Genomic DNA, 13,133 nt, shown 5'->3' with positions numbered 1-13,133 from the left:
TCTGCCCTTGAACTTACCTTATAAACCTTACATTTCCTTTTGCTCATCCCAATTTGTCCTTCAATCTTTCTCACAGTAACCCCCTCTCTCTCTCTCTCTCTCTCTCTCTCTCTCTCTCTCTCTCATTCTGTCACTTTCTCTCCATCTATATATATCTCCCCTCCTTCCTCTCTCCCTGTCTTAAGTCCGTCTATCTCATCTTTAGCTTTCTCTCTCTCTCTTCTAGATATCTCTCTCCTTTTCTCCGTCTCTATTTTCCCCCTTTCTCTCGGTGATCTACTTTTACTTCTATTATCTCGTGGCATTCAGTACAATAAAGATTATTCACCAAGGAACACAATTATTTACTGAGAAAAAGAAGAAAAAAAGACATTTAAGATACCTGATACGCATCGACTTTGTGTGTGCTTATACAGTTGAACAATTCACACAGTAGTTACATTAAAGTCCAACCTGTTATTCATTGGTTTCAATAACAGCAGAAAACCCGATTAGCGATAGAGAGAGCGAAATCCGATTAGAAAGAAGAATTTGTAATCATGAAATGTAAATGGGCAACACTGAGTCGTACATGTACCGTTTGAGGTTCTCTCACATCTTCTATGTACTGACAAATTTCGTAAATTTCCATTTTCTTAGTTATTGATGCAAGCCGGGAAAGATTTGTTTCATACAGGGATCATGTAAAATCATTTACTATGATGGTATGGTGAATGCATGCTTTTCATTAGAGGAAAGAGCGGGAAATCATGGCTTTTCTAGTACAGAGCAAATGGGAGGTTATCACGCAAACACGTCGCCGAGTTCACAATTTATGTTCGTTTGATCGATTGCAACTTCAAAAATTCTTCTTTTTTTCTTTAAACTTATTGGGTTTTGTTCAAACATTCACTGACCTGCTTCTCTAATTCATCTGATATGGCTCAAACTAACTTACTATCAGGGTGGACTTCCCCTTTAAAGGAGAACCCAACAAACATTAATTGATATTCTTATTCAAAATCGTCGGCCATTTAAATAAATCTTGAAATTACTCCTATCTGATTACACAGGAAGGAAAACGATATCTTAAAGCCCGTCTGTACTAGTTTGGCCAGGGGGATTAGACCTCACTGCAAGGTCACTGACAGATGGTTATCTCATCAAATCAGCTCTCAATTAACATAAAAAAAGGGATTATGGGGGACCAACATGCACCGATTAGCCATTGTTTGCTATATAGAGGGCGCAAGTAGCTTTAAGTAGTGCAGTCCTGCTTAAAATTCTTTAGCAACCTTGGAGGCCATTCTCCCAAGGGAGTTGCCATTTTGATTAAAATAGTGATGTCAGAGTATTATGATGCGTTAACCTTTTACCACACTCTTAACAAGGTGGACTTCAACTTTGAACTTTAGCTAGACATCATACATTACTTCTTTCCTTCTATTGTAATTTGAACATGAAAACTTACACTGACTACAACATGCAAATATAGCAACCAGCCAATCATGTAGGCAATCTGAATATATATAATCAAAGAAAGGAATGAATGGCTCAAGAAAAAAACAAAGCACAAATTAAATTTTGGTTACACCTGTAGCTCAAATTTATTAAATAGATCTATTTATGCAAAATAAATTATACAAATACAGGAGAAACTTTTTTTTTAATAAATAATAATACCAATGTTACAGTACCGGTATCAATCTACTTTTAAAAACTGTTGAACTTTAGTTCAATCCATTTCAGTGAATGCATCAGAAAATATAATATAAAATTGTAAAGGTTTTAACAAAATTTGGCAAGGTGGTCATAAACTCTTAACAAGATACTTAAGACAATATTTAAATAACATTATATTGGAAGACATATTGATGATTTACATATTTTAGTTCACAATTAAACTACACTGGAACATGGGAATCTAAATTGAATAACGCTGGCTCAATCAAACCCAAGAAAGATTTTTTATGCATGATTAATTTTTGAAAAATAACACATTAAAAGTAGAACATTTAAATCAGCAACCATAATTAATTATGTGTTACATACACATAAACATGTATTCTTTTACATCATTGAGAAATAACATACTTGTGATTTCATCAATGCTTCTGAGTAAACAGTACATACATGGCACAGACACTTGTAATTTCAATTCCTTTCTTAATATTTTGCTTTACATACATGCAAAACAAAACAAAAGCCGTGAAAAAGATGGCAAAGTTGAATAAAATCATACTTGTTCCTCTACATAATGAAATATCATGGGGTTATTATAAAGGTTTATGAAGGCTTATTTTTCTATTTAGAGAGCTACGGGAAAATATACAATCAAAGTATAATTTTTCACTCGTGATCATTTTGTTATGGTTATACCAATCGTATTATGGTCACACTAATGTATCTGTGCATCCTACCGTATGATGTGTTTCTAAGCAACACTGTATGTACCCGGCATTGTTTGCTTTAGCAGTCCTAGCTGTGCGCATTTGAAAATGGAAGACTGGAAAGCTCAGGAGAAAAAAAAACGAGGCACGAGATGGCACATAATCTTACTTTTATATAACAAAGGTTAATTATTATTATGGCTATCAAATATTACAGATATTAGCTGGAAGGGGTGCAATAAACATTTTTTTAAACACTATGATTCCTTGGGCAAATTTATATCCCTTCGGTGATCCAAAGAATACTATATTACACACCCTACTAGTCAATATGTGTACAGCCTGAGTCAAGGATTCAATGAACACTTTTTTTTAACAAATTTAAAGGTAATACAATTTCGAGTTTAACAAATTGTTTGATAATCTCATTGCCCTAAGCTTTTCAGTAGAGGGGAAGTCCACCCTGATACAGTGAAAAAAATACACGGGGGCTCAGGGCGAAATAGCCCCCGAAATGCCCAAAAGAGCCCCCGAAAATCAGAAAAGAGCCCCCTTAAATTTGCATAGAGTTCAATGCAAAACAAATTTTAGAATGTTATTTTCATGCAGGCAAGGTTGAAAGTAGCCCCCGAAAAATAAATATTAATTTTTTCCCTGCCCTGATATTTAGTTTGTTTTGATAAAAGTAGAAAAATGAGAGAAACAAATTAGTGAAAGTTTGAGCAAAATCCAATTAGAAATGGGAAAATTATAGAGTAATGAAGTTGTCATCAGTGAAACACAAATTGGCAACACTGTAACGTATCTTACAAGCTCCTCTCCGAGTAACTCTGTCCAGAAAATTGATGTAACTTATTTTTGACGGAATAAATTTGTTTTATACAGAGGTTGCATGTATAAAAACATGCTTGCAATAATCATACTTGGGGTGAATATATGACTGAAAATTGTCTGAAGGAATTTTTTTTAAAATAATTATTTTTAGTAAAGGCAAATGGGAGGGGATCTCGCAAGATACAGTACGTCACAGAGTTGCCAACTTGTGCTGGATTGATTGCACCTTTAAAAATATATAACCTTCTTATTTTCCACCAGTTTTTGCTCAAACTTTCACTGAACTTTTTCCTCTCATTTTGTTCTGCTCCTATTAAAACCAACCTATCATCAGGGTGGACTTTCCCTTTAAGATAAATTAACAAGCCTGCATAATCCATTCAACCACTTCAATTTAGTTGCTTTCCTTCCACTGCCCTTTCAATGGTTTTCAAGGACCCTTGACCTCTTATTTCTAAACAAAAAAACAAAATACATCCAGTTGAGAGCTTTGTAGTACCTACTTATCACAAACTCATATCATAGATACTGATTAATAATACTGGTACTTGATGGTACATGTTATGCACAACACAAAGCAGCCATGAGATAAAAATCAGCCAGCTGCAATTATCAAGGTCTTAGAGGACTTGTTTCCCCCTACTTTCTTATTGTTATTTCATCTTTTAAGAAGGATATTTTACATGGGCCATCATCACAGGCCAATTTTTTTTTCAATGACTTCTTTTGAAGGGCCTTTACTCAAAGAATACATACTATATAAACATGTATGACCTACAGGCACTAACATGAATAGGCAATTCTAAGGCGTTATTCAAAGGCCTTTTTTTACACAGTATCTTTCTCATTATGTTGTTGAAGTGAAGAAAAAAAAATTGATGATCCAATACATGCTGTCCTGCAACATTTTGCTCTATGGTTTATTTCATCAAGCTCAGAATTGAGTTTGTATAAGGGGTTGACTTAGTTTGCAGGCACAAACCCTGGTCAGTCGTAAAAGAGAGTCTGCACTATAAGACTACCATAGGCCATGTACTAAAGCTGCTCCTGACACAACCAGTAGGTAGCTGGGCTAGGCTTCTCTCAAGGCACAATGATTTTTTGATACAGTGTCAAATTAGGGTCTGTGCTTGCAGACTAGGGTTGACTGTGCAGCAATCGTTGCAAGTGTCATACAACAATCTATCAAGCAATATTGTAAACACGAGTAAAAGTACCTGAGGGCAGTACAGGAGCATCACACTTCATCTACAAGTAGCACTGCGTAACACTGTCTAGTCATACAGGTAAAATCCATGGCAAGCGTCTCTTTGGCGTAGACATTCCCATTGGATAATGCATGAAGGCCTTATGTATCACTGTCTAAACTATTCAGTCGTTCAGATTGTAGGAATAGGGAGCACCACTTTGGCCAAGATTACCATGTGATTGGCACAAGAAGGCTTCATCTGTACCAAATGTAAGGAATAGAAAAGTATGACAGTTTCGCTGTGACATATATGTACATAATACTTTGCTAAACCATATAAGGTGATGGCTTGGCCACTGAACATGGTTTTCAGTTGGTCATCATACACTACCCATAGCTAAAGACTCTCATGGATAATCTAAAGCCATTGTCTGGTCATATTGACCATTCCAGACAACCCTCTACAGGGTGATATGGTCCAAGCCGCTGCAGCGCTCAAAATACACGGGGGCGATGGGCGATTCGCCCCCGTGAGCTCCATAATCGCCCCCGTCAGGTTGCTAACGGGGGCGATTGAAAAATTAAAAATTGCCCCCGTGGAATTATCAAATAAAGATTATCTTTTCTGATATAACTTTAACACAATATTAAGTATCAATTTTCAAACCTTAAACCAATGAAATGGAACTTAGATGGCGCAAGGACTGAAACATGGAGAAGTTTTTTGTTGTGAAAAGTGTGAATCCTCTGAAATTTGGTTATTCTAAAAGGCCAGCAAATAATGTAACTCGACCAGTAAATCAATATTGAGAAGAAGATCACCAAAGATGTTGCAGGGTGTAAAGTTGTGAAATGTTTTATTACACGACTTAACACAACCCGTGTTTAAGGAGTGAACCATTCAATGTTGTGTAAAGTCGTTACACAACGAATTTGCAGTGCACACACATGTAAATCTGAGATTGTTCATTAATATTATGTTATTAAATACAGTTCGCAGAATCATCTATAAATAACTATGTTAAGCATTTACAGTCTATAACAAATAGTTCGCTAAATTAATATATCTCTGTGTTTGGATCAAGCAAAACAAATGCGTTTCCGGAAGCGAGAAAAAAAAATATGGAAAGAGGGGAAGGTCGAAATCTGTTTACGTGCAATACTTTTAGTGCACCGCGAGGACAACTATATTATGTCAAAGTCATGTTAATCCAGATAAGGTTATTCGAGGAATAAACTTTCAGATTCATATTTAAATCCCAATAAATAATATGTAGTCAAAATTAAATATAGTAAGGTACAATCGACATGTCTACGGGTGCTTCCACTAAACGACATGACTTGAAAAAATAATAGAAAAGCACGCACGTGCAACGAGGACAAAATAAGAATAAGATAACAGCCCAGTATATACATCATCCACCTTTCGAAACTAACTACGAGGGTGGCGCTAATTTTCTCTTTCGATTCATAATTAAATAGAAAACAGGTTGAGCTCAGAGTTTTTATGTCGACCATTACCATTAAAACCATTTGTTCTTCTTCCGCGAAATCAGGGGGGGGGGGGGTCTGGTCTAGGTCTCTACTTTTCTGAAGGGGAGTGTTAATTACTCTTGTGTAATAAGATTGACAAGGTCTTCATGTCTTTTGTCCTTCTGCTATTTATTCTGAATAGTGTAGTTGTGTTTTGTGGCCAAGTTTCTATTTCGACATCACCCCCGCGTGAGAACAGTGAAGATATATATTTTCGAGCTCAAGTACTTCCTTATTTCAGCTTTTAATCAACTATAAAGGCGATATGTTCAGTCGATTGCAACGGTTTTTCCCTCTGGCATTCACGAGTGTTCATAAAATGATATAATACTTGTATATGTTTAAGAGAACTAGTCCTAACGAACAAAGGAAACTCCAATTTGACTATACTACATTGCGACGATCATATCCACTATACAGATTGAGTAATACGTATGTATACGGGCTTGGACCAGAAATTTCGTACAAAGGGAAGAGATCTGACCATTAGCTGCATGTTATAACTTGTAAAGTTGTAAGAGAAATAATGCCGACTATTAATGATAATGATGAAATAGCAAATAATTTAGGAGTTTCATGGGTACCACCAATTCAATGGAAAAAGAGCCCCCGTCTGTACTAAAAGAGCCCCCGTGAGAAGGCTCACAGGGGCGCTTTTTATTTTGGAAGAGCCCCCGTGGACAAAAAATTAATTTGGGCCCTGAGCCGCTGTATGTGATCTTACAAAATATTCAAACAATCATCATCATCATCGTCATCACCATCATCATCTGACATCATCATCATCATCGTCATCGTCATCATCATCTGACATCATCATCATCATCATCATCATCATCATCATCATCATCATCGTCATCACCATCATCATCTGACATCATCATCATCATCATCATCATCATCATCATCGTCATCACCATCATCATCTGACATCGTCATAATCATCATCATCATCATCGTCATCACCATCATCATCTGACATCATCATCATCATCATCATCATCATCATCATCATCATCATCATCATCATCATCGTCATCCCCATCAAACCCTTCCCTATACTACCTACTAACCCGCTTCATCTAAAGCCATTGATCGGTCATGTTGACCATTCCCGACAGCCCTCTGCAAGGTGATGTGGTCCAAGCCACTGGACATGGTCTTGTGGTGGTCAGGCATATACTGCTCCACGGCAAAGTTGTACGACATAGCTGAGGGGGGGAAATAGCAATGAAATGAAACAATGAAATTCAGCTTCATATAACTGCAGTCTGTTTTAAAGCCCGTCTACACAAGTTTATCCAGGAGGGATTGGGCCTTCCTGCAAGGGCACTGACAGGTGGTTATCTCATCAAATCAACTCTCAGTTAACATAAGAAAAAGGAGATCGTGGGGGACCAACGGTCACCGATTAGACATTGTTTGCTATATAGAGGGCGCAAGTAGCTATACGTAGTGCAGTGGGGCTTTAAGACCAAATTCCTCTTTAAATTTATACACTTATAAAATTTAGACAGAAAAAAAAAATGTAGATCAACAATTCACTGTGAGCATTTCCTCCAATGTCCTTTGTTGAATGATTACAACTGAGGGTAAAAGCTGATATTCATGAGGATGGGGGAAGACATCAACCCTTGACAATTATATGTATCTCAATCAGTAATTGACCTATTGAGGACAATTACCATTGAGACAACTAAGCCGAATACTCTATAGAATTATTAAAGGGGGATAATTACTTAGGGGGGATAGTTTTCTGAAGAAGTACATGCATATAACTGTTGGTAATTATTCTTATAGTGAGCACTACAAAATGAAAAATAAATAAAAAATTTCCCTCAACCAGGCCCCCCTTGAGTAAAAAAAAATAAATAAGAGATTGTGGGGAAAAAGTGGCATCTAACAACATCCCCCCTCCCCCTTTTGAGTAAGAAAAATGGGAAATATTAGGGAAAAATGGGAAATATTAGGGAAAAATAGGAAAGAATAGAGAAAATAGGGGAAAAATCAGGAAAATAGGGGAAAAATCAGGAAGAAGAAAAAAAATCAGGAAAAAAATAAATAAATCAGGAAACAGATTTAAATCGGGTTTTTATTTTTTACAGGCCTGTAATGGAAATCTTTCCAAAGGGACTACACATTTATTTGTGCACAGGGGTAGTTGTCCAGATAGTAAATCATCTAATAACATCGTCATCTTTTCTAAGATCATCAAGAGCTGATTGATGTATAACTTGCAGATATCGGAGAAGGGGAAAGGTGTAGCCATCCAAAAGGAGGGGGCAATACTTATTCAAAATTTATTCAATAGAATTACAAATCACAACACTGTGATCCTTTCTAAGATCACATTTTGCCTTTAGATGTATTACCTGCAGGTGAAGGAATGTACTTCATGTAATCTGGACGATTCTTTCTCTCCAGTGGACCAGGGAACCACTCTTTTGCCTCTGTGGTACTTCCTAAAAATAAAAAAATTGGCAAAAACAAAGATAATAATTTTTTGATTGTGTAAAGGCAAAAGATACATTTTGAAGTTTCCTCATTGTTATTAATCTCCTTCTTCCTCCTCCTCCTCCTTTTTTTCCTTCTCCTTCTCCTTCTTCTCCTCCTTTTTCTTCCTCCTCCTCCTCCTCCTTCTTTGTCCTCCTCCTCCTCCTCCTCCTCCTCCTCCTCCTCCTCCTCCTCCCCCTCCCCCTCCCCCTCCCCCTCCCCCTCCTCCTCCTCCTCCTCCTCCTCCTCCTCCTCCCATTCCTTCTTATTTTTTTTCTTTTTCTTCTTCTTCTCCTCCTCCTCCGCCTTCATCTCCCCCTCCGCCTTCATCATGATCCTCTTCTGCTTCCTTCTCTTTCTCCTCCTCCACCTCATCATTGTCATCACCATCATCATGATCACCCTCTTTATCACCATCACTTCTATTATCACGATCACTCTCAAAGTCCTTACCATATACTTTCTGGAGGGTCAGTTGCTGTCTAAGAGCCATGATCTCCGGATCGTAGGTGTGGACGAGAGCCTTGTTACCCCCCAGTGCTTTGAGAAGCTTGCGACGGTAAAAGCGCCGCCAAGCGAGCTGGATGGTACAGGCCGCTATCTGACGCTCCCACACATCCTCGTCCTTTCTCAACAACCGCCTGAGCTGCACCGCATGGACAGTGTGCATCATCTTGGTGTTGCATTGTCTGTAGCTGAATATACAGATTAAAATAACAATATTAACAGAGATTGCTACAACAACAAAAAACTATAGAGGTCGCAATAAAATAAACTTTGAGCATCAGTTTTTAGTTGCAATGTTTGTAACTTTATAAACAGATTATAACAGTAGTATTAACAGAGATTGCAAATAACTAAACTATAAAAATGTATAAACTGTACGCAACATCTTGCTAAAACCTTATCAGTAGATGAGTTTGAAGATTAGTTGGTACTATATGATCAACACCAAAAGTGCATGAAGCGATGGGCGGAAGAATACCAGGATAAAGCACTATCAAGATCGCAACTTCTTCATAAACATTTTCTGCAATGAGCTCTTATTTATCTGTCCATTTGATCGTACAACATGCATCATCTTGATAATGTATTGTATGTAGCCAGAAATTACAACAGAGATTATAATATACAAATTGTGTGTGTCATCTTAATAGTAAGGTATTGTCTGTGAACATGTGGAGAGACTACAATGGATATCTTAAATATTATAAATTATCAATTAATATCATCATCATCGTTGTGGTCGTCGTTTTCGTGGTCGTCGTCGTTGTCATCATCATCATAATATAATAATAATAATAATAATAATAATAGCCTAATAGTCCACTCCAAATTTTATTAAACCGAAACGGAAATTCTTTTTGCCCAATTGATCGTGAGCCCGGCAGCCACTGAGCAGCGCCAGATTGACGTTGCTCTATCCCTTATTGTTGAACGCCAAACAAGGTAGCAACATGACCATGACCATAACCATCATCATCTTCACCATCATCATCACCATCATAATCATCATCATCATCATCATCATCATCATCATCATCATCATCATCATCATCATCATCATCATCATCATCATCATCATCATCATCATCATCATCATCATCATCATCATCATCATCATATCATCATCATCATCATCATCCTCATCATTTTCCATACTCACTTTCTCCACTTGTTCTGAATGACGGTAGCAGCTCTGTTCTTTCTCCTCATGTCGGCTAACCTCAGTCTCTCCTTACTCACCACCTTCCTCCTCTCGTTCAGGATCCTCAGCTGACCTTCCTCATCCCCCGCCTCCTCCAGTGGTACTGAACATGGGTTACCACTCCCTAGCAACGGTGGTCCTATGTTCATGGCAACACCCATCTTCTCTCCATCCTCGTCTCTGGAGAGCGTTTCACTCGATGGAGCAAAACCCTCCGACAAATTCACAGATGCATCGACAGCACTGTTGTTGTTGTTGTTGGTGTTAGCATTCTCTTGAGTCCATCCATTCTCTTGGAGTTGGGTTCGATCCTGCGGAGGCGGGAGCATCTCTTGATTCGACGTTGAGATGCGGTCTTGACTTTGGGAGCTTAACGGTGTGGAGGAGGAATCGGGGTTATCGCCCTTTTTGCTCTGCTCCTCACGTTTCCTAAAAAGAGAAATATCATTGGACATATGTTTTTAAGTAAAATTTCAAGTAAAATAACAACTTAATGAAATGGGATACTTTTGAAAAATTGCCCTTTCATAACAAATGTAGAGGAGCTTGTGCAGAGATCTTCCAAATTCCAAACTTCATTTTTGTCTCACTCTTCATTGAATTTTTCTCAAGCTTTCATACCCAATACCCTGATCATTCAGAATTTATTCAATTCAAACTCGAATTTGGATGTGGCTCCCATTTTCAGGAGTGCTGGGTATCCTTTTAAACATTTTCATTTCGTTGGCTGGTTTGACCTGACTGCTATAAAGAAAGCACTTGTATGCTTATAAGTAAGCAACCAGCCTTCCGTCCTCTCCGAGGAACTTGGTAATAAGGACTAATTCTTTACCCCAGGGCACTAGTGCAAGGACCTGTGCCATTGAGCCATTACACCGCCAAAGATGTTAGAAGATTGTTTGTTGCTTAGTTTAATTATTAAAACATGATGTTGTGTTCTTACTTTGCTGCTGCATCTTTTCTCAGCTGTTCATGTTTCATCAACAGCTTCTTTCTCTCAACAAAGGTCTTGCGAACACAGAAACCTCGGAAACGACACTGTAAAGAAAGGAAGAACATCAAACAATGGGTGGGAGATCAAGGCACCATCATGAATGCTTAAATAAACAACTGGCTTAATACTATTAACTTCCCTCAATGCATGCACAAATATATTTCATTTTTTTAAATATTTTTATTTCAACACAAAATTCAATTGTAAACAATCAAAAGTTTGATTTACATGTAGAAAGCAAATTACATACAACTTATAAAGTACTAACTACATGTTTACATCAAGCATAAGGAAGAGAAACACAACAGGAATATTATCAAATGGCATTTATTACCATAAAAATCCCATATAAACAGTGTCTACTTTCAATGTTCCTCTTGAAAAGATGAGAGTTGCACAACCTGTCTCAGTGATCTAACTGTGTACAGTGGCCTCTTTTGCCATTTCCCAAACAGTGACCTTAATAGACACGTTTGGAAGTGCAGTGAAACCTCCTTGAACAACCTTCTGCATAGGAAGACCACCTGTCTATAAAGACCACATCTCTTTAGCCCCTTGAGAACAGTGCTTCTCCCTGAAACCTGTACTAAAGTACCTGTACATAAAAACTACCTGTCTATGACAACGGTTCTTTTGGTCTCTCTTGTGTGGTCTTTACACACAGGTTTAAATACAGTCGACCCTGTCTATAGCGACCTTACTTGTATACGAGTGGCAGCCATGTCCCTGATACCGGTGATAGAGAGAGCGCCCTGTTCCACCATGTACTGCGATACCTCATGGTGGTCGTTGAGGAGGGTGTAGTCAAGGGGTGTGAAGCGGTCCTCTGTCAGCTCCATGTGATTAGGGAAAGCCCCATGATCTAGTAATAACCTGGTAGCATCTAGGTATCCTGTACTACACGCCCAGTGAAGAGCCGTCATCCCCTGTGAAAACAATAAAAACAAAAAGATATATACAGTTCATATATAGAGACACCAGCGGAAGATTCCTGTTGTGATCTGATCTTGAGTTGATTCGCCATGTTCAATAAACCTGTTGACCACTGAATTCTCTCATTCCCATAAACTTAACACAGAAATCCCCCAGTTCCTGTAGACATTACCTTATGACTTTTGACATCTGACCTGATGAATCAAATCTCTAGATTCAGTTCACCTATTCATGCTTATACCTACTTCATCCAAATTTGCTAAAAGTGCTTCAATGGTTCTCTAGTTAAATCAGTCCCCCCCCCCCCCAACACCAACAACAAAACAAAAAGTGGGGAAAGCAAATAAATGATGGGGGGACAAAGCAATACAAAAAAAAGCCCCAGCACCAGTGATTTAGCATAGGTCCAGCCTTCAAAGGTACACTGGCATCATGGGGAGGGAGGGGGAAAAGAGGGAAGGGGCATTTGTTTTATTCAATCAATAAATGAAATGTGATGTAAGAAGAAGGGCTGTGAAAGGAGATCCAATCATCTTTTCTTATCCTCCTCCCCCCCCCCCTCCTTTTCCTTACCTCCTATTCTCTCCATTAGTCTTTCCTCATGTTAATTTTTTCTTCCACTTGACAGGGCCCAAAGTCCTCCCTTCCCTTTTTCCCCCTTTTCCCTCCATTTTTCTTTCCTTTTTTCAGTCTATGTCCTCTCATACTGCCTTCCCCCCCCCCCAGCAGCTACTCCACTGTGCAGCACCACCATGGTGATATGGCATAGTTACATTTGTGAGAAGACTGTAACCTCACCTCATTATCCTGTAGATTAGGGTCTGCGCCATGCTCCAGGAGTAGGGTCATACAGCGGATAAATCCCCCGTAAGCAGCGCACTGGAGAGGGGTACGGCCTGCATTGTCCTGGACATTGGGACTGATGTCATGGGTCATGAGGTGGTAACAGACACAGGTGTGGCCTCCCAAAGCAGCCCTGTTGAGGAAATTCAGAACAAAAATGAGAATAAGTATCAATAAGTTGTGGCGTGCGCATGTATTCCAGCTAACAATGGAAGATACAAACTGATTCAGCCGAGG

The 13,133-nt window shown here is 38.5% G+C and overlaps 1 protein-coding gene across 2 annotated transcripts in view; it reads right to left on the bottom strand.

The window, feature by feature from the left end:
- Positions 1-3,466: 3,466 nt before the first annotated feature.
- The window catches only part of LOC115926637 (inversin-like), a 30,254-nt gene continuing 20,587 nt past the window's right edge, over positions 3,467-13,133 (bottom strand). For both annotated transcript variants that reach the window (XM_030991574.1, XM_030991573.1), the window contains exons 13-20: positions 12,852-13,029; positions 11,822-12,046; positions 11,070-11,164; positions 10,085-10,555; positions 8,872-9,113; positions 8,298-8,387; positions 6,999-7,136; positions 3,467-4,651 (exon numbers count right to left, since the gene is read on the bottom strand). In XM_030991574.1, the coding sequence (XP_030847434.1) occupies positions 4,575-4,651; positions 6,999-7,136; positions 8,298-8,387; positions 8,872-9,113; positions 10,085-10,555; positions 11,070-11,164; positions 11,822-12,046; positions 12,852-13,029 (1,516 nt within the window). In that variant the 3' untranslated portion in view covers positions 3,467-4,574. The remainder of the gene's footprint in view (positions 4,652-6,998; positions 7,137-8,297; positions 8,388-8,871; positions 9,114-10,084; positions 10,556-11,069; positions 11,165-11,821; positions 12,047-12,851; positions 13,030-13,133) is intronic.

Source organism: Strongylocentrotus purpuratus, unplaced genomic scaffold (assembly GCF_000002235.5).
Source record: "Strongylocentrotus purpuratus isolate Spur 01 unplaced genomic scaffold, Spur_5.0 spur5_scaffold_2, whole genome shotgun sequence".
In the NCBI taxonomy this organism is placed as follows: domain Eukaryota; kingdom Metazoa; phylum Echinodermata; class Echinoidea; order Camarodonta; family Strongylocentrotidae; genus Strongylocentrotus; species Strongylocentrotus purpuratus.
Note: the sequence above shows the minus strand (reverse complement) of the source record. Positions and strands in the feature narration are given on the sequence as shown.